The sequence below is a fragment of the Dendropsophus ebraccatus genome, chromosome 2, assembly GCF_027789765.1.
Source record: "Dendropsophus ebraccatus isolate aDenEbr1 chromosome 2, aDenEbr1.pat, whole genome shotgun sequence".
Classification (NCBI taxonomy): Eukaryota; Metazoa; Chordata; class Amphibia; order Anura; family Hylidae; genus Dendropsophus; species Dendropsophus ebraccatus.
In genome coordinates, this window is record NC_091455.1 from 28488087 (window position 1) to 28510711 (window position 22625).

Genomic DNA, 22625 nt, shown 5'->3' on the forward strand with positions numbered 1-22625 from the left:
CTGGGGGGGAAGCATGGGGCACACTGGGGGGGAAGCATGGGGCACACTGGGGGGGAAGCATGGGGCACACTGGGGGGGAAGCATGGGGCACACTGGGGGGGAAGCATGGGGCACACTGGGGGGAGCATAGGGCACACTGGGGGGGGAGCATGGGGCACACTGGGGGGGAGCATGGGGCACACTGGGGGGAGCATGGGGCACACTGGGGGGAGCATGGGGCACACTGGGTGGGGGGGAGCAGGAGGCAGACTGGGTGGGGGAGAGCATGAGGCAGACTGGGTGGGGGAGAGCATGGGGCAGACTGGGTGGGGGAGAGCATGCATGGAACAAACTGGGGGGTAGCATGCATGGGGCACACTGAGGGGAGGGGGAGCATGCATGAGGCACACTGGGGGAGGGGGAGAATGCATGAGGCACACTGGGGGGGGAGCATGCATGGGGCACACTGGGGGGGGGAGCATGCATGAGGCACACTGGGGGAGGGGGAGCATGCATGAGGCACACTGGGGGAGGGGGAGCATGCATGGGGCACACTGGGGGAGGGGGAGCATGCATGAGGCACAGTGGGGGAGGGGGAGCATGCATGAGGCACACTGGGGGGAGGCGGAGAATGCATGAGGCACACGGGAGGGGGAGCATGCATGAGGCACACTGGGGGGAGAATGCATGAGGCACACGGGGGAGGGGGAGCATGCATGAGGCACACTGGGGGGAGCATGCATAAGGCACACTGGGGGAGCATGCATGGGGCACACTGTGGGGAGGGGGAGCATGCATGGGGCACACTGGGGGGAGGGGGAGCATGCATGGGGCACACTGGGGGGGGGAGCATGCATAAGGCACACTGGGGGGAGGGGGAGCATGCATGGGGCACACTGGGGGAGCATGCATGGGGCACACTGGGGAGGGGGAGCATGCATGAGGCACACTGGGGGAGGGGAAGCATGCATGAGGCACACTGGGGGAGGGGGAGCATGCATGGGGCACACTGGGGGAGGGGGAGCATGCATGAGGCACAGTGGGGAGGGGGAGCATGCATGAGGCACACTGGGGGGAGGCGGAGAATGCATGAGGCACACGGGAGGGGGAGCATGCATGAGGCACACTGGGGGGAGAATGCATGAGGCACACGGGGGAGGGGGAGCATGCATGAGGCACACTGGGGGGAGCATGCATAAGGCACACTGGGGGAGCATGCATGGGGCACACTGGGGGGAGGGGGAGCATGCATGGGGCACACTGGGGGGAGGGGGAGCATGCATGGGGCACACTGGGGCGGGAGCATGCATAAGGCACACTGGGGGAGCATGCATGGGGCACACTGGCGGAGCATGCATAAGGCACACTGGGGGAGCATGCATGGGGCACACTGGGGGGGAGCATGCATGGGGCACACTGGGGGGGGAGCATGCATAAGGCACACTGGGGGGAGGGGGAGCATGCATGGGGCACGCATGGGGCAGACCTGGGGGAGCATGAAGCAGATCGGGGGGTGAATTGGGCAGACCTGGGGGAGCACAGGGAAGATCGGTGGGAGCATGGGGCAGACCGGGGCAGGAGGGAACATACCTGGTGTACCCCCTCTGCCCAGGCGCTCATCACCGGCACTTACGCTCTCCTCCCGCCCGCACATACTCCCCGCAGCTGACCCGCCCCCATAGCGGGATGAATATCACCTCGCAGCCGCACATGGAGGTCCTCGGAGGAGGCTGCAGGGACTGAAGCATCGGGTGATAGTGTCGCTGTGGTACAGCTCCAGTAACCTCAGCAACACTATCACCCGATGCTTCAGTCCCTGCAGCCTCCTCCGAGGACCTCCATGTGCGGCCGGGAGGGAGCGCGTGTACACATCCAGCTATGGGGGCGGGGGCATAGGGCGCTACTGGCCGCTCTGCATAGACTGCTAGGCGCTCTCGCTCCTCTCACTGTTTCAGTAGCTGGAGGATGCGAGCAGCCCGCCCGCTCGCCCGCATCTAATGATTTTTTTTTTTAAATTCGATTTAACAAAAAAATCAAATCGATTCTCAAATTCTAGGCGAATTAATCAAATTAATTCGATTAATTGCCCAGCCCTAGTTCACACACAAGAAATAGTGCTAGGAGCATGGAGTGATGACCATTACAGCAACTATCCACTTATGCAGACTGCTTTATAACATCAGACTAACTGAGGGCCCTATTATACGGAATGATAATCAGCCCTATCCGGCCGATTATCGCTCCGACTGTGCATTGCTACGTGTATAGAGGTGAGCGGCCGACGATTTCCAAACTGTATACATTACCCATCCATGGTCCAGGGCTCCTCCTGCGCGGCCAGTGATTGGCTGAGCGGCCTGTCAGCTGAGACAGGCCGCTCTGGAGCTGCAGCGCGCGGGACCCGGTGAGAAGCAGACCGCAAGAGGAGCCCTGCAGCCTGGATAGGTAATGTATACAATTTAAGCAAAAGCTGCAAGGACATCGGTAACAATGTACATGCAGTCCTTAATAAACGATTATCAGGCCGTGTAATAGGCCCAGTAAATCTAGCAGATTGGCACTCGTTTCCAATTATTATCGGGCCCCCATCGTCCCGGGTAATAGTCTCCTAACCCACGGGTGTCAAACTTGTAGGTCCTCCAGCTGTTGCAAAACTACAATTCTCATCATCAAGCTAAAGCTTTGGCTGTCCAGGCATGATGGGAATTATAGTTCTGAAAAAGCTGGAGAGCCACAAGCTTGACACCCCTGAACTAACCGGTAAGGGTTTCACCAGCCAGCGGCAATCTCTAATCACCTATAAAGCGGTCAGAGTTCTACACTAATATGTTATACACGAACTGGAGAGAATGGAACGGCTGCACATCCCATCTATGGCTCATACTAATGCCGCTAGGCCTATATTAAAAATCACCACCAGAGTGTCTGCGTATGAATTGATCAAGCCATATTTCCCAGTGTACCACCGCGCAGGTCCTCTGGTCCATACGGGTCCCTATGCTAACTCCACACCGTGTCGGTCAGCGACCGCCAACCCCGCAAAGCGATCACATGCAGGGAAGGGAGGCCATGGAAAGGCCCTGCAACCCCAATGTCACAGGACCAGACCCAAAAAGCCCCACCGGCGGGGAAGGCTGCCCCCAAAGGACACAAGTATGGATATGGTATTACACTTACCATTGCTGCTCTCACAGAATGGGGAAGACATAAGGTTCGGACATGTGAGCACAGGCATATCCTGCTGATTTTGGTCATGTGGGTCTTATAAAGGAGTGCGAGCTGTTCAGAGAGGGAGAACTGTGAAACACGAACTGGAGAGAATGGAACGGCTGCACATCCCATCTATGGCTGATACATCTATGGGGTTGCAGGGCCGTCCCATGGCCCCCGTTCCCTGACTGTGCACGCCTGCGGGGGTGGTGGCCGCTGACCGGCACAGTGTGGACTCAGTGTAGGGACCCATGTGTATCAGATACCTGCACGAGGTACATGGGGCAGTATGGCTTGATCAATTCACATACAGAATTCTGATGTTTTTTATGCAGCCGAGAGGCACTAGTGTCAGCCATAGGTGTGAGGTGCAGCACTCTTTTTCTTCCCTGAACCGTATTTTGTGTCTCTCTTTTCTCCATGTTTTGCACTCCTCCTGGTGAGACCCACATGACCGCAATTAGCAGGAGACACCTGAGTGCTCATGGTTTTAATCCCTCCTGTCTGTCCCATTCTATCTTTGATAGCTATGGTGAGTGCAATACCTTATCCAGACTTGTGCTATTTGGGGGCAGCTTCCTCCACCGGTGGTGCTGGCTGGGTTTTGGTGTGGCATTTTTGGGTCTGGTCCTGTGGCATGGGGGTTGCAGGGCCGTTCCATGGCCTCCCTTCCCTGACTGTGCACGCCTGCGGGGGTGGTGGTCGCTGACAGGCACAGTGTGGACTTAGTGTAGGGACCCATGTGTATCAGATACCTGCACGCGGTACATGGGGCAGTATGGCTTGATCAATTCACATACAGAATTCTGATGTTTTTTATGCAGCCGAGAGGTACTAGTATCAGCCATAGGTGTGAGGTGCAGCACTCTTTTTCTTCCCTGAACTAATATGTTATAATCGTTCTTTGGTAGTCTCTTCTATGCTGCGTGAACTAGGAATCTAACATGACCGTATGGATGTGAGCGAGTGTGAATACATCACAACACTAGTAAAGGCCAAACACACAAAGTAAGTTCTCTGTCGGCCAACATTCCCTCCGACAGATACCCTGGCGCCAGCACCAGTATAAACTATGGCCGCACCGGGCTGTGCTATCACACAGTTCTGCTTCAATGCTAGTACATGTTTGACACCCAAATGTGGAATTAGCAATTCTGGTAAATCCTGGGAAAACGAGAGACAGAAGGATTATTTCTCTGAGGAATAGCAAGAGAAAAATATAGTCCTTGCACATAGCTTTCTGACACCTTCTATTAGCCAGTGTGCTCTTGTGTACTTTGTGAGTTCTTGTCTTATGAAACATCTGTACCGGACAGGGGTGAAAAAAAAAAAGAGGTGTTAGAAATTCATACACAGCTCAGAAGACTAACACCCAAAAAGTTCTTGTCCGAGGGAAAAGCAACTTTTATCACCAAAATGTAAAAGGTGGCAAATGGCATCTATAGCAGTGTACTCTGGAGACACTATGGGGGAGATTTATCAAACATGGTGTAAAGTGAAACTGGCTCAGTTGCCCCTAGCAACCAATCAGATTCCACCTTTCATTCCTCACAGACTCTTTAGAAAATGAAAGGTGAAATCTGATTGGTTGCTAGGTCCAACTGGGCCAGTTTCACTTTACACCATGTTTGATAAATCCCCCCCATGTACTGTATAGCTGCCAGTCACGAGGAGTTCACTGCTATACACAATGGTACAATGATAAGCTATCCTTATTGATGTTCAGCTAGATGGGTCAGACAGGAGAGGAATACATCTTCCACATGGGTGAGGCAAGGAATTGGAATGAGGTGAGTATTACTCTTTATGTAATTTTATAGCGTTGTATTCTGTCTGTAAAAAAAACAAAAAAAAAAAAAAAAGACTAAAACATGTCTGTAATTCTCTTGGCCAGACCAGACAGCAGCTACAGAAGCGTCCTAATTTCACTAGCGCCACAATGTGTGAGAATAAAAGGTCTCCATTTCTTCAAGAAACGTGTCGTACCAGAGTCCTTGTGTCGTTCGGTTTTAACCTTATCCACCCTCAGGAAAAACTTTAACTGTGACACCACCATGTCTTAATCCGGTGTGTTAGGCAGCAGCTAGTTAGTAAACATGCACCTCAAAGCCACCAAAAGGGTAATATGTACTAGCTGGGCCACCGTCCTGGGCCTATCGGTGTCCTCGGGGGGGCCTAAGCTGATGAAACAACAATTCTTTAGGGTTCAGAGATAGTTGCAATTTGTAATGGGTATGAACGTAAGAGATAATCCTAGTCCAATAGGATGTTGACGCTGGACACGTCCACACCCCATGCCAAAGATTAGTCAGGGGGGTCTGGTACTTGGGGCATTCTGTTATCCTGTCAGGGAAAGATGGGGAGGGGAGGATATTAAAGGGGTAGTCCACCAAAATATTTTTTCTTTCAAATCAACTGGTGCCATAAAGTGCCAGAGATTTGTAATTCACTTCTATTAAAACATTTTAAGTCTTCCAGTACTTATCAGCTGCTGTGTGTCCAGCAGGAAGTGGTGTTTTCTTTCCTGTCTGACCCAGTGCTCTCTGTTGCCTCCTCTGTCCATGTCCAAAGCAGGAGCAAATCCCCATAGAAAACCTCTCCTGCTCTCCAGACTGGAAATAATACAACTTCCTGTTGGGCATACAGCAGCTGATAAGTACTGGAAGGCTTGAGATTTTTTAATAGAAGTAAATTACAAATCTCTGGCACTTCATGGTAGCAGTTGATTTGAAAGAAATTTTTTTTTTGGTGGACTACCCCTTTAAATCCATATAGAGCAGAATGATCTAATTTAAAATACGTCTCTCTGAATTATGCTGCGTTTACACGAAACGATAATTGGCCCGATCGTACGATTAACGATGTCGGAGTAACGATTTTTTTTCATAACGATCAGCGTTTATATAACGTACGGAAAAATCGTTTTGCGATCGCGCGCCCGCAGCCCGCCCCCCCCGCAGCCCGGCCCCACGGTCAATCGCAGCCCCCTGCGCCGCCCCGATCGCCACCCCCACAGCTCCAATGGCCACCCCCTCCCCCCCCCCCCGCCGGCCCATCCGCGAGCATACGTTACCTGCTCCGTGTACCAGGTCTTTGAAATCCCCGACTCCCCTCTTCAGTGCATTGATTGGCTGAAGTGGTGAGCCAGGAATTTCAAACAGCCCCTCTTTAGCCAATCAGTGCTCCTCTTCAGCACTGATTGGCTGAAGAGGAGCAGTTTGAAATTCCCGGCTCCCCTCTTCAGCCAATCAGTGCTGCCGTGCTTTGATTGGCTGAAGAGGGGAGCCGGGAATTTCAAATGGCTCCTCTTCCGCAAATCAGTGCTGAAGAGGAGCAGGGGGTGATCAGCGCGGGGGTGGCGATTGGGGTGCAGATGGGCGCAGGGGGCTGCAGATGGGCCGGGCTGCGAGCAGGGGGGCCAGGCGGCGGGCGGCCGGACTATCGCGCGACGACTGTTTACACGGAACGATCTGAGAATTTTTTGCGAACGACGATTTGATAACATGTTGAAAGATCAAAATGAACGATTTCTCGTTCGTCGTTTGATCGTTCGCTGCGTTTACACGTACGATTATCGTTCAAATTCGATCGTTATCGCGCAAATTCGCACAATAATCGTTATGTGTAAACGCACCTTAAGAGAGAGAGGAGGAGGGGGGGGACCTGGGGAAAGTCTTTTTGAATGCAGATAATAGCATATTTGCCTAATAAACCCAATTACAAAGTTTCTTAAAATCACCTGGACTATTGATTTATGCAAAAAAAATGTAAACAACAGTGACACTTTAAAGTGAGCCCTATGCGGTGCTTTGTTCTGCCTGAACCACACGTACGGGCTTCCCTAACTACAGCGAGGGACAAATTTCTCAGTAAAAGAGATGTGTGCGATCTCTCAGCATTTAATAACCGGTGACGGAAGAAGTTGGTTACAGCCCTAGGGATTCCAGAACAACATGAATAGAGTCATAGGCCTAGGGCTGCATCCAACTTCAGCCACTGGTAATCAAATGCTGAACAATGGCATTCTAGCATGCTCATCTCTATTAACCTCTTAAGGACGGAGCCAATTTTCGTTTTTGCGTTTTCGTTTTTTCCTTCTTGTGCTTAAAAGGCTATAGCACTTGCATTTTTCCACCTAGAGACCCACATGAGCCCTTATTTTTTACGTTACTAAATGTACTTTGCAATGACAGGCTGAATCTTTGCATAAAGTACACTGCAAAACCAGAAAAAAATTCAATGTGTGGTAAAAGTGAACAAAAAAACGCATTTTTTTTTATTTGGGGGGTATTTTTTTTTACGCCAATCGCCCTGGGGTAAAACTGACTTGTTATGCAAGTGGTTATGATTACAACGATATATAACATGTATAACTTTTCTTTTATCTGATGGCTTGTGATGGCCATTGTTAACAAATATATGTTCCTTAAAATCGCTCCATTCCCAGGCTTATCGTTCTTTTATCCTTTGGTCTATGGGGCTGTGTCAGGTGTAATTTTTTGCGCCATGATGTTTACTTTCTATCGGTACCTTGATTGCGCATATGCGACTTTTTGATCGCTTTTTATTTCAATTTCTCTGGATTTGATGCGACCAAAAATGCGCATTTTTGCACTTTTTTTGTCGATTACGCCGTTTACCGTGCAAGATCAGGAATGTGATTAATTAATAGTTCGGGTGATTACGTACGCGGCGATAGCAAACATGTTTATTTATTTACTTTTATTTAAAACATGGGAAAAGGGGGGTGATTCAAACTTTTATTAGGGGAGGGGGCTTTTTATTGATAACAACTAGAGATGAGCGACCCTGGAGCATGCTGGAGTCCATCCGAACCCGATCGTTCGGCATTTGATTAGCGGTGGCTGCTGAACTTGGATAAAGCCCTAAAGCTATGTGGAAATCATGGATATAGTCATTGGCTGTATCCATGTTTTCCAGACAACCTTAGAGCTTTATCCAAGTTTAGCAGCCCCCGCTAATCAAATACCGAATGTTCGGGTTTGGATTGACTCGAACCCGGTTCGCTCATCTCTAATAACAACACTTTTTTTTTTTTTTTTTAACACTTATACTAGAAGCCCCCCTGGGGTTAGGGTTATTCCCCCTGGGGGACTTCTAGTATATACACACTGATCTCTCATTGAGATCTTTGGTGTATAAGTATACAGCAAAGATCAATAAGATCCGAGTGCCAAGCCGGGATCAGCGCCATTTTGGAGCAGACACCCGGCCGGCATAGACGTGTGGATCGCTCTTGTCCCGGAGGAGCGATCCACCCCACTAGACACCAGGGAAGTGCTGCATACAGTAATCGGTTGCAGCTGTCAACTTTGACAGCTGCATCCGATTACTGAATTAGCGGGCACAGCGATCGGACCGTGTCCGCTAATAGCCGCGGTCCCGGGCTGCACACAGCCCCGCTCTGAACACCTCTTGCGGACGCATGACATACCGGTACGTCATGCGTCCTTAAGAGGTTAAAGGAGAAATCACCAATATACACTTATTACGGTAAATGCTCATAAAGTGCTTTTTTCCCTGCACTACCTGCATCGAGGCTTCACTTCCTGGATAACATGGTGATGTCACTTCCTGGATAACATGGCGATGTCACTTCCTGGATAACATGGTGATGTCACTTCCTGGATAACATGGTGATGTCACTTCCTGGATAACATGGTGATGTCACTTCCTGGATAACATGGTGATGTCACTTCCTGGATAACATGGTGATGTCACGTCCCGACTCCCAGAGCTGTGCGGGCTGTGGCTGCTGGAGAGGAGGATGGCAGGGGGACACTGGGCACTGGAGGGACACTGAGCATCCCTCTGCCATCATCCTCTCCAGCAGCCACAGCCCGCACAGCTCTGGGAGTCGGGTTGTGACATCATCATTTTATCCAGGAAGTGACATCACCATGTTATCTAGGAAGTGACATCACCATGTTATCCAGGAAGTGAAGCCTTGATGCAGTAGTAAGTGCAGGAAAAAAAGCACTTTATAGACATTTCCCGGAATAAGTGTATATTGGGTATTTGTTTAACTTTAATTAAAAAAAAATTGCCGGGCTTCTCCTTTAATACTGAAGTACTTGAATCAAATCAAAACTTAAAAATGAGCAAAGAAAGCAGCTAAATTCATAATCATGTCCTGCAAAACAATAAAAAAAAATAAAAAAACATTATGGCTTTTACAAGACAAGTAAAAAAAAAACATAAATGGCTACTAAAGGGTTAAAAACGGAAAACGAACAAAATTTGCCGTGCCCACCTGCACAGCTCTGAGACCAACATGACAAAGTGCTATGAGCAGACTTGAGTTGGATACTAAGCGTCGGGTCCCACTTGCGGTCAGGAAGGCTCGGTTATTGTTCTAGCAGCCCTCTTACCTGACGTGACCCTTTACAACTAGCCTAGGTACTGAGTTATCACCCGTAAGAAAACCATATTTCTTCTAAGGTGGATACGTTTCCCAGATTAACCTTAGAACAGCACTTAGAGTAAAAACAACAATGTTAATAGCAGCCAGTACTTAGGACGGCATTAGAAGCTTTGCTAAACCGTATTCTCTTTCAGAGACAAGTAACTGCTGATGTTCCACGCCGGAGATTTACTGCTCGCAGACTTCCCTTTGGACACCGCTGCTTCACGTCAGATATTTAGCCTGGCTCCGGCCTTGTTTTATCTGGTTATGAATATTCCATCTCTTTTGTGGAAAAGAAAACGGCTTTATTTCTCTCTGGTCTTTTCGGCCGTAATTAAAGGCTCAGGGATTTTTTAGGATGAATAAAAGTTTATTGGTTGTGATGTTTATAGTGACAGCTTAATACAGATCACCTGTTACTGGACGGCGGGCTGATGCTGAGCCATGGAAAAGCGCAGACGCGAGCAGATGTTATCCCGATACAAAGGTGGCCCTGTTCTATCCTCTCACATTGTAATACTAGCCTGAGCTGCCTGGAAAGCAAAAGTCCCCGCCGCACCCTCTTCTTCTAACAGATTATAGATGACAAGGAATAGGGCTGTCCATATGGGAGCCACGGGGGTTGTTGGACAACTTTGCTTAAAGGGGTTATCCAGCACTACAAAAACATGGCCACTTTCTTCCAGAGACAGCCCCACTCTTGTCTTCAGCTTCGACGGGGTTTTCCTGCTCAATTTCATTGAAGTGAATGGAGCTTAAATGTAAACCGCACCTGAACTGGAGACAAGAGTCATGTTGTCTCTGAAAGTGGCCATGTTTTTGTAGCACTGGATAACCCCTTTAAGGCGTGCAATCGGCTAGGTAAAGAAATCATGATGGCAAGCCTCCCCTACTGCCATACTGGAATTATACCTTGAACACTATCTAAATCTCTATTAAGGAAGACCTAGGTATGTATTGGTTCTTAAAGGGGATATCCAGGCTTAGGAAAAACATGGCTACCCTCTACCATAATTTTTGCCCTCAGTTTGGGAGTGGATTTGGCAGCTCAATTTTATTGAAGTGAATTAAGGTGAATTGTAATACCACACACAACTTGAGAATAGGGGTGGTGCTTTTTTTTTAACCCTTTGAGGACCAGGCCCAAAATGACCCAGTGGAGGGTTCCTGTGTCTACGTAATGCACTACATGGTAAAAGCGACATGACACTATTATTCTATAGGTCAGTCCGAACACAACCATATGCAGGTTACACAGATTCTCTAATGTTATATATATTTTTTTAAATGAAATTCTTTTTTTTGGCAATTAATTATAAATAAAATGGGACTATTGTGACACTTATAACGGTTTTATTTTTTCACCTATGGGGCTGTATGGGGTGTCATTTTTTCCACCATGATCTCTAGTTTTTATTAATACCATATTTGTGAAGATGAGACGTTTTGATCACTTTTTATTAATTTTTTTTTATATATAATGTAACATAAAATCGGTAATCCGCGCACTTTTTCCCTTCCGTGTACGCCGTTTACCGTTCGCAATGACGCTTGTTATATTTTTTCGATTGGACAATTACACACGCTACGGTATATTATATGTTTATCTATTTATTTATTTTTATATGTTTTATTTATATAATGGGAAAGGGGGGTGATTTCAACTTTTATTGGGGGAGGGTTTTGGGGTAGTGTGTTAGTGTTTTTAACTTTTTTTTTTTTACACATTTGAAGTCCCTTTGGGGGACTTCTACATACACTACTTTAATTTTTACACTGATCATTGCTATGCCATAGGCATAGCATTGATCAGTGTTATCGGCGATCTGCTCATTGAGCCTACCTGTGCAGGCTCAGTGACCAGAGCGCCGATCGGACCGCACGGAGGCAGGTGAGAGACCTCCGGCGGTCCGTTTTACCGATCGGGACCCCCGATCGGTAAGTGACAGGGGACTCCCCCTGTCACTTACACTTAAACGCTGCGTGCAGCGTGTCATTACCGGTGAGGTCCCGGCGGCTGATTGCAGCCGGCCCCCACCTGCTGTGAAGTGCGCTCCGCTCCGGAGCACGCTTCATAGCCGGAGTTACGCCCTAGGTCGTCTGGGGACAGACTTCCATGGCGTAACTATACGCCCTGGGTCGTCTAAGGGTTAAATGTCACTGTCATTTAATTTTTTTTTTTTTGCAGAAATCAATAGTACGGGTAATTTTAAGAAACTTTGTAATTGGGTTTATTAGCTGAAAAATGCATTTTTATTATGAAAAAGCAGTTTGAAGCTCTCCCCCCTGTCTTCATTGTTCTCTATGGAGAAGGGAGGGGTGGAGGGAGATGAGGCACCAAAACAGGACAACAAAGAGTTAATTTACAGCTACATCACTGGCTATCTCCTCTGATGTCACCACTGACCTCTCTGACCTCTGAATACTGGCTTTCACACAGGTAGACTGTGTAATCCTTTGTTCTCTGCTAGCGACTAATCTCTCTCCTCCCCCCTCCCCTCTCCATAGGTTACACAGGGCTCAACTAATGTAAAAGAGTTGAGATTTCCTGATAATGAGCAGTGAATGAGAGAGGGGAGGGACCTGGGGAAAGGCATTTTGAATGCAGATGATGGCATATTTGCCTAAAAAAAAACCAATTACAAAGTTCCTTAAAATCACTTGGACTACTTTTGCAAAAGAAAAAAAAAATACGACAGTGACACTTTAACCTCTTAAGGACGCATGACGTACCCATACGTCATGCGTCCGCAAGAGGTGTTCAGAGCGTAGCCCGGGACCGCGGCTATTAACTGGCACGGGTATCGCCATGCCCGCTTATCAGGTAATCAGATGCAGCTGTCAAAGTTGACAGCTGCATCCGATTACCTTCTGCAGCACTTCCCTGGTGTCTAGTGGCAGAGATTTTTACAAGCCATCAGATAAAAGAAAAGTTATACAAGTTACATATTGTTGGAATCGTAACGACTTGAGGAACATGCATAACAAGTCAGTTTTACCCCAGGGCGAATGGCGTAAAAACAAATACCCCCCAAATAAAAGAAATGCGTTTTTTGTTCAATTTCACCACACACTGAATTTTTTCCTGGTTTCGCAGTGTACTTTATGCAAAAATTCAGCCTGTCATTGCAAAGTACAATTAGTGACGCAAAAAATAAGGGCTTGTGTGGGTTTCTAGGTGGAAAAATGCAAGTGCTATGGTCTTTTAAACACAAGGAAGAAAAAACGAAAACGCAAAAACGAAAATTGGCCCCCTCCTTAAAAGGTTAAAATCCGGGATATACCTTACCCTAATTGGCAACTTCTTCTATACAATAAAAATGCATAATTACCAAAAAAACAACAGATCTTATTAAAGGGAACCATTCACCCCGTGGCCCCCGGCAGAAACTGACATACAGTGACATAAAGTTCAATATACTTACCATATCGCTCCCGGTCCCGTCCCGGATCTCGTTGTTGACACAGAGAAATCGACGATTCTTCTTCTCGCGCCCATTATGGTAATGAGCGCCGCCGGGTCCGAAGTCCAGCCTTCTCCCCGCCTCCGACACTTGATTGACGCCAGGTCCTCTTCCTCCTCGTCTTCTTTCTTCTCGCCGGATCCCGCGCAGGCGCCGTGACAGTCGTTTTCGGCGCATGCGCAGTTCACAATTGAAGCCGCTCCGCAGCTTCACTGTTTACTGCGCGTGCGCCGATTTGCTCGAAGACCGTATCCTGTTTACCGCGCAGGCGCAGAAGAGGTGACGAGACCATCACAGCGGCGCCTGCGCGGGAATTCGGCAGAAGACTGAAGACGTCAATCAAGTTCCAGGAGGCGTGGATGGGCGGCGACGAGAAGAGGACCTCATGAATAAGTTGGACTCGTCCGTCGTTTCCTATGGACGTTGGACTCATCTCAGCTCATTACCATAATGGGCGGTAGAAGAAGAATCGGCGATTTCTCCGTGTCAACAACGGGATCCGGGACGGGACCGGGAGCGATGTGGTAAGTATATTGACCTTTATGTCACTGTAGGTCAGTTTCTGCCGGGGGCCATGGGGTGAATGGTTCCCTTTAAAGTAAATAGGGTTCTTCTGCCGGTTATAGTTAATGATACAGCTAGGTGGACGATAGCTAGGTGGACTATTCAGCGCAGCAGCAGCGAGCGGGTGAGTGCGGGAGGGGCAGCAGGGAGCTGCGGGGGGGCTGCCCAGGTGATCGCTGATTGTCCGGGCAGCCCATAGGATATAGCAGCGTCTGCTGCCGACGCTCCTATTCAACAGAGAGCCGGCAGCAGATCGTTGCTGTATCAGTCGCTTGTTTTTGTTGAAAAACAAGCCACTGCAACAATTAGCCGACATGAACGATGTCGGCTGATCATTGCACTCTATTCCGAGGGACGATTATCGTCCGTAGCGGCAGAATACGGACGATAATCGTTCCGTGGAATAGGGCTTTTATTCTACAGTCCCTGCAGCCTCCTCCACATACAGGGAACCTGCATATGTGGCTGGGAGGGAAACATGTGTACCAGGGTGAGAGGAGGAGGAGGGCTATGTGCACTCCTGCCTTAGTTACCCCCAGTCCCTCTCAGTCACCCCCAGTCTGCCCCAGTCCCCCTCAGCTGCCCAATTCACCCGTTACCCCCAGCTGCCTCATTCACCCCTGTCATCCTCAGCTGCCCCATTCTCCCCCAGCTGCCAGTGTCACCCCCAGCTGCCCCATTCACCCCTCAGTCACCCCCAGCTACCCCAGTGACCCCATTCACCCCCAATCCCTCCAGTCCCCCTTAGTCACCCCCAGTCGCTCCTAGCCTGCCCCAGTCACCCCCATCTATTTCTGTACTACTACCACACCCCTCATCTTTACCTGTACTACTACATCCCTTATTCACTATACCTCCACTACTACACCCTACCTAGATGGAGGCACAAAGAAGATGTCCTATACTATATGGGGCACAGAGGGGGCTTGTCTACTACATGGTGGCACATGGGGAGCACTGGTACAGTGGGAAGCAATACAGTTGTTGTCTCAAACGTCATTAAAATAATATCTGACGCTGCAAGGACAAAAATGTTCTGTTTATTTAGCAAAAAGAAAAAAAAACGAGATTTAAATTGAGAATCGTCCAAATTTTATTATTTTTTTAATCGAGATTTTATTTTTGGCCATATCGCCCAGCCCTAGTTCAATAATTTAGTTACACTGATATCTGCGGCGGATTCTGTACGTGTGAATGGAGGCTTAAACCTAAAGGCTGTTTAAAAGTGACTGCACCCTTATGGGGTCAACTTACTGGTAATTTGTGTGTTAGTAGCTCTTCTACCTTCTTTCTTTAAATATATTGGTTAGGCCATAAATATAAATGATCCTGTGGCTGGATACTACGTGACCTTCCTTAGAGAACTTTGGTGGGTACTAACCACCGTATACCATTTTGGAGAAGCTTTGACTCCGTCATCTCAGATCCTTATGGTGTGTTTACAAGTAAAGGTTTATCGGACAGATTTTTTTGCAGCCAAAGCCAGGAATGGATTGAAAAAGATGTGAAATCTCATTCTTTTCTTTATGACCTGTTCCCTGTTTGTAGTCTGTTCCTGGCTGTATAGTCTTTCTGTCAGATAAATCTCTCTGAGTAAACACAACATTACATTCCCAATTTTATTATCAAGAACTGACTGATCACTTGCTGTCTAATATAGCCCACCTCTTGACAGCAGATAGTGAGATATTTGTGGGGCATTATAACATATAACCAGTCCGGGCAATCTCTGTCCAAATACCATGAAGGGGCTACAAAATGAGGAGAGAACATTTATAAACCATAGAGACAGACCCATTCATGTAACACTTTATAAATCAGGAGCCTGGATGATACCAACGTCCTATATGCAGCATGCAACTTTAGTTAGGTGACAGCTCTACCTTCACTTACAGCAAGAGCTGCAATCGAAATTCTGACGCAGTTGTGGTTCAGTCTCCCTCAGTGCATCACTGATCCACTAGTGACCATGACACAGTGGGGAGCTACAGAGAGGTCAAGGTTCATGCAACCTGAAAGCTCAGGGGAAACAATAGCATTCTGGATGTGGTTTTGGATGCAAAAAGATTAAAAGGGTTGTTCAGCGAAAATCTTTTTCTTTCAAATCAGCTGGTGTCAGAAAGTTATATAGATTTGTAATTTACTTCTATTGAAAAATCTCCCAAAGTCTTCCCATACGTATTATCTGCTGTATGTCAAGCAGGAAATGTTGTTTTATTTTCAGTCTCACACACTGCTCTCTGCTGACATCTCTGACCGAGACAGGAACTGCGCAGAGCAGTAGAGGTTTTCTATAGGGATTCATAAAAAACCGAGACAGAGTTCCTGTCTCGACCAGAGATGTCAGCAGAGAGCAGTGTGTCAGACTGAAAATAAAACAACAGTTCCTGCAGGACATGCAGCAGCTGATAAGTATGAGAAGACTTGAGATTTTTTAATAGAAGTAAATTACAAATCTATATAACTTTCACAGTTGAATTGAAAGAAAAAGATTTTCGCTGGACAACCCCTTTAAGTAAAACAAACATCTGTAATATTGCACAGCATGCCATATGTGTCCGTATAAGAGCACTTCCAGTTTATATCAGTATGTTCACCTGAAAACCATTAGAAGAATCACAAGACTATAACACCTGCAATCCAAAAATTCTTGTATAGTTCAAGATATTACCAAAAAAAAAAAAAGCAGCGGTGGCTTACCTTCCCAGTTCACATCATACATGTCAGACACTTTCGCCATTGTCTGTAAGAGAAACAGAATAAAATAAATCCTATTGCTACATAAAACTATGGGAGAATAAATCAACACAGCATGCTGGATTTCTGCGTTTCTTTACATAAATTCGAAATTTTTAGCTCTTTCTGGTGCCCCAATGCTCGTCTCTTCCGCCTACTTCCAAGAAGAGAGGTCAGAGTAGGAGCTGTCCACTTAAAGGGGTTATCCAGTACTCCAAAAACATGGCCACTTTTCCCCTCTCTTGTCTTCAGTTTGGGTGGGGTTTTAAAACTCAGTTGCATTGAAGTAAATGGAGCTTAATCGCAAACTACACCTCAACTGAAGACAACAGTAGGGGGAAAAGTGGCCATGTTTTTGTAGTGCTGGATAACCCCTTTAAGCTCCATTCACTTCAATGGAATTGAGCAGCAAAATCTCACCTAAGCTGGAGACAAGAGTGGGGCTGTCTTTGGAAGAAAGTGGCCATGTTTTTGTAGCGCTGGATAACCCCCTTAACCAACCAGTGATCTCAGTCGTTGGCCAGTGATCGGTTGAGAGGTCCTGCTCTGATCTCATCAAGCTGAAGACAAAACCAGCAGGGAACCAGAAAAGGCCGACCAGGAGCTGAGTAAGGGTTCTATTAAACGGAGGGATTTTTAACGATTAACGACTAACGATAAACAATCGCAAACGAGACTGCTGATCGTTCACCAGAAATCGTTCACCATATTACACAGAACGATGGCCGTTAGTTACGATCGTTAACGACACATGAACGATTTTTCGATTGTTGCCTGCAATTACACAGGACAATTATCGTTTAAATTCGAACTATATAACGATTTTTCACACGATAATTGTCCCGTGTAATAGAGCCCTAAGACCTGTAGGGGATCAGGGGTAGGTAAGTATCACTTTTTTTTTCTTTTCACTCTTTTCAGCAATATATACAATTTTCTGGACACCAGAATAGAAGAATCTAACCTGCTGACATGTCCCTATAGCGCACGGGGCACTGAGGATGACGTTTCTTACCTTTATCGTCTGTGCCATTACTGTGATATTAGCAGTTTATCTGGTATGCTAAGGAGATGTTTTGGTGCACTGGGGGCATAACTTCCCATGGTCAGCTGCTCGGGCCAGATGCGGGCCAGCCAGATTGGTGCACTGGGGGTGGTAGTCCTGCCCCCAGTGCACCAAAACTCCTTATTAGCATAAGCATTAGAGCCAGTTCACACAGAGTAAAATCCGTGGTGGAACTGTCCGCCATGAAATGCCGCCTATCTCAGTGTGACACTGATTCTCTATGGCAGAGCTCATGCACTTCCACTTCCGTCGCTCTCCACTCGAATCAATACTTTGAGCAGATAGCCGCAGAGGCACGAGAGCCTTCCCATAGAGAAACAGTGTCACACTGAGGCAGGCGGGATTCAACCGCGGAATTCTGCCAATTGTACTCCGTGTGAACTGACCCTTAAACTGCTAATATCACAAAAACCGAGCCTAGGATAAAGGTTGGATAATAACCTTTAGAGATGAGCGAATTTACAGTAATAATGAAGCAAAGTTTCCCACAACTGGATCCAGCTTTTCCCAGCACCTGGGGAGGAGTGGCAGAGTTAAATAGCAGCCGGCTGATTAGCGGATTGCAGAGATAACTAAGTGGCTCCCTTTGTTATTACTGTAAATTAGCTCATCTCTTATCCCCTTAATTCTCAGCTCACCGTGCGCTTTAGGGACCTGCTTCTATATTCCACCAACAGATCTGATAACAGATTATCTGCCAAAGATTTGAAGCCAAACCCAGGAGTGGATTTGAAAAGAGGAGAAATCCAGTCTTTCCTTTATGACCTGATCTCTATTCATAGTCTGCTCCTGGCTTTGGCTTCAAAAATCTGTCCTGTTCTCTGATTATAGTCTGACCCTGGGTTTGGCTTCAAATCTTTGGCAGATAATCTGTCGTCAGATCTGTTGGTGTAATAGGGCCTTAAAAACCTGCTGAGAGTTTCCCTTTGAAGTTGTTGTGAGGGGAGAAGAAAACATCTCATGTCTTCTCCTCCCTGGCGCTTAGGGCCCTATTCCACAGTAACGATAATCGTCCGGATCGGCCCCATTTGGCCCGATTCGGACGATTATCGTTCGGTGAAATAGAGAGAACGATCAGCCCATGATCGTGTCATCGGCTGATCGTTCATTTAGGGCCAGACCTAAAATCATCGTTCCCCCACCGCGCATCGCTACGGTTGAATAGCGGTGCACGGCGGGCGACCGACGATTTGAGAACAGCAGCATCATACTTTACCTGGCTGCAGGGCTTCTTCTCCGCGCTGTCTTCATCCCCGGGTCCCGCGCGCTCTATCTTCTGAATGGCCGGTCAGCTGACGGAGGGCTCAGCCAATCACAGGCCGGGACCGCCGCGGCCTGTGATTGGCTGAGTGTGGCCTGTCAGCTTACCGGCCATTCAGAAGATAGAGCGTGGGGGACCCGGGGAGGAGCTGGAGCGGAGGACAAGCCCTGCAGCCGGGTAAAGTATGATGCTGCAAGGAAATCGGTAACGATGTCCTTGCAGCCCTCGCTCAATGATCATCGGGCCGTGGAATAGGCCCAGTAAACGAGCAGCGATCTAGCAGATCGCCGCTCGTTTACATCGTTGATCGGGCCCTTCTCGGCCCGTGGAATAGGACCCTTACATCGCTGTACTTACACCTCAAAAGTAAACCATCCGAAAGGCTGCAGGTGTAAGTCTCACTCATTGTGTGTGGGTGAAACCACACTCTTAGGGTACTATTACACAGGCCGAGCAGGGCCCCATAATAACTGTAAACAAGCGCTGATCTGCTAGAGCGGCGCTCGTTTACTGGGCCTATTACACGGCCCAATAATTGTTTAACAAGGGCTGCATGGACATCGTTACCGATGTCCTTGCAGCCCTTGCGTAAAGGGGTTATCCAGCGCTACAAAAACATGGCCACTTTCCCCCTGCTGTTGTCTCCAGATTGGGTGGTGTGTTGAAACTCAGTTCCATTGAAGTAAATGGAGCTTAAATGCAAACTGCACCTGAACTGGAGACAACAGTAGGGGAAAAGTGGCCATGTTTTTGTAGTGCTGGATAACCCCTTTAAACTCTATACATTACCTATCTGCTGCTGCAGGGCTCCTCTTGCAGTCCGCTTCTCCCCGGGTCCCGTGTGCTTCAGCTTCAGAGCGGCCCGTCTTGGCTGACAGGCCGCTCAGCCAATCACTGGCCGCAGCGGTCCCGGCCTGCGATTGGCTGACCGTGGATAGGTAATGTATGCACTTCGCATATCGTCAGCCATTACACATAGAGATGCGCGGTCGGTGCCCAACAATTATAGGTCCAAACCTAAATCAACGATCAGGCGATGATCCTTGTCATCGGCTGATTGTTGTGTTTATCACACAGAATGATAATCGGCCGGATAGGGCCCATTATAGTTTTGTTTAAGAACACCCTTAGGGTACGTTCACACTTACCGGATCCGCAGCAGATTTCATTTAAATAACTGAACACAGCATCAAATCTGCTGCGGATCCTGTAGGTGTAAACGCACCCTTAGGCTATTTTCACACTAAGTATACTTCAGTCAGTATTGTGGTCCTCATATTGCAACCAAAACCAGGAGTGGATTAAAAACACAGAAAGGATCTGTTCACACAATGTTGAAATTGAGTGGATGGCCGCCATTAAATGGCAAATATTTGCTGTTATTTTAGAACGCCTGTTATATTGAAATAATGGCCGTTATTTACTGTTATATGGCGGCCATCCACTCAATTTCACCCTTGTGTGAACAGATCCTTTCTGTGTTTTTAATCCACTCCTGGTTTTGGTAGCAATATGAGGACCACAATACTGACTGAAATATACGTAGTGTGAACCCAGCCTTAGGATGCGTTCACACATTCTCCCTAGTACGGACAGTGTCCTGCGGAATGGATCTCACAGCTCCCCAAATCATAATTATGACGTCTGGAGCTTCGATACTATTTGCAAGTTAGCGCTGGTGTACAGACACAACCGTGCAGCTTTGAAATTACGCCATCGCGATTTATCTGACAGATTTTTGAAGCCCAAGCCAGGCGCAGACTATGAATAGAGATCAGGTCATAAAGGAAAGACTGAGATTTCTCCTCTTTTGAAATCCATTCCTAGCTTTGGCTTCAATAATCTGTCAGATAATCAATCTGTGTAAACCAGGGATGGGTAACCTTCGACCCTCCAGCTGTTGCAAAACTACAATTCCCATCATGCCTGGGCAGCCGAAGCTAAAGCTTCGGCTGCCCAGGCATGATGGGAATTGTAGTTTTGCAACAGCTGGAGGGTCGAAGGTTCCCCATCCCTGGTGTAAACGCACCATTATGTGATGACCATTATCTGCACAATGAGGCGGCAGCATCAGATGAAATCTCATCAGTGTTCCACTCATATCACTGATGGGCATCTTACAGAAAGAAAACTGAGTTACACTGAAAAACAGATGAAAAAAAAGTAAATACTGAATAGTTATCAGTATCTACAGGATATGGGATAGCAAGCCGACTGGTGGGGGTCTGAACGCTGGGACCACCAGCAACCACAGGAATGGAGGACTGGAATGGCAGCATGCATGCTACACCACCACTTCATTCATTCTCTATGGCTGATATGGTCAGAAGTCGCATTCAACATGACTGGAGCAGAGGTCAAGCATGAACAATGCCCCCCACCCCATTCATTTGGGGCCCAGCTGATTTCCACTCGTGTGATGAGCGAGGGTCCCAGTGTTTAGACCCCATGGGGGAGATTTATCATACATGGTGTAAAGTGAAACTAGCAACCAATCAGATTCCACCTTTCATTCCTCACATACTCTTTGGAAAAAGAAAGGTGGAATCTGATTGGTTGCTAGGGGCAACTGAGCCAGTTTTACTTTACACCATGTTTGATAAATCTCCCCCCCCCCCCCCATCAGTCAATTTCTAATACTGTAGTCAGGCCCAGCCATGACCGGCTACACCCTCCAGTCAGGGGAGAACTGGACTTCACCTAAGAAGCAGGGAAAGTGGGGTTACTAATAGCAACCAATCAGATTGCACCTATCATTTTTAAAAGCCTTTAATAAATAAGAGCAGGAATCTGATTGGTTGCTATAGGCAGCTTCTGCTGTAGTATCAACCAATCACATCACTGCTTATTCATTCCAGCCGAGCTTAGAAACATATAAGACAAAATCTGATTGGCTGCTAGAAACGTATAATCCGATAGGTCGCAGAGCTGTCACGTGACTTCTCGCGTTCTCCGTATGTTCCTACTACGTCCATGGGAGGGGGACCCGGGGTGATTACACACGAGGCCCATTGTGGTGCCTGCCTGTCAGCCATACACCGGACCGAGCTCCATAACACACGGCGATCACAAGCGACACACCGCGCGGCGCTGTATTCTATACAATGCCCGAGCCCCCGCCCCACACATCACACCGTGCCCGGACAGTGCGGGGCATACGACGGCGTATCGGTATAAGGTCTCCATGTACTTACTACAAGCCGGGCGGGGATGATTGGTGGAAGATGAAGCCGGGACGTGACGTCTGACGTCACTAGGGTCTCAGCATCGGCTACGAGAGCACGTACTGTGCGTGCTGCGTCATCGTAGCTGGAGCGAGCAGAGGTGGGCGGAGCTTGTAGCGTTGTCATGGAAACGTTAGTATTTTGTAAATTTGTTTCCTGAAATGCTGGAGCCGCATCTGCCAGTGTCATGTGTGAACAGCGGGGCGTCTGCTGCACGGGGCGGGAGAGATAGAGAGTTTTTGACTGAATGTATGATTGTTTTTTTTTGCCATTGTTGTTTTTAAGACAAACAGAAGAAATCGCCACAGTTTTCAGAAAAAAAAAAGTTACTAGAGAGGAGAGAAAAGTGCCACAAAAAACACCAAGGGGGAGATTTATCAAACATGGTGGAAAGTGAAACTGGCTCAGTTGCCCCTAGCAACCAATCAGATTCCACCTTTCATTATCCAAAGAGTCTGTGAGGAATGAAAGGTGGAATCTGATTGGTTGCTAGGGGCAACTGAGCCAGTTTCACTTTACACCATGTTGGATAAATCTCCCCCATAGCATATATGGGATTTCCTAACATTCCATGTTTTTGCTCAAAAAAAAAAAATCTCATGGCATTTTTGCATACATTTTGGATAGTGTGAAAGCAGCCTCTTAAACAGGCCCCCAAAACACATCGCAGGCTTATCTGGTTCCTGAACTAGTC

The 22625-nt window shown here is 47.7% G+C and overlaps 1 protein-coding gene across 1 annotated transcript in view; it reads right to left on the reverse strand.

Moving 5' to 3' along the window:
- The window catches only part of EMC2 (ER membrane protein complex subunit 2), a 76007-nt gene extending 53871 nt beyond the window's left edge, over nucleotides 1–22136 (reverse strand). The window contains exons 1-2 of the mRNA XM_069959855.1: nucleotides 21902–22136; nucleotides 16345–16387 (exon numbers count right to left, since the gene is read on the reverse strand). Of these exons, the coding sequence (XP_069815956.1) occupies nucleotides 16345–16387; nucleotides 21902–22120 (262 nt within the window). The 5' untranslated portion in view covers nucleotides 22121–22136. The remainder of the gene's footprint in view (nucleotides 1–16344; nucleotides 16388–21901) is intronic.
- Nucleotides 22137–22625: the final 489 nt, after the last annotated feature.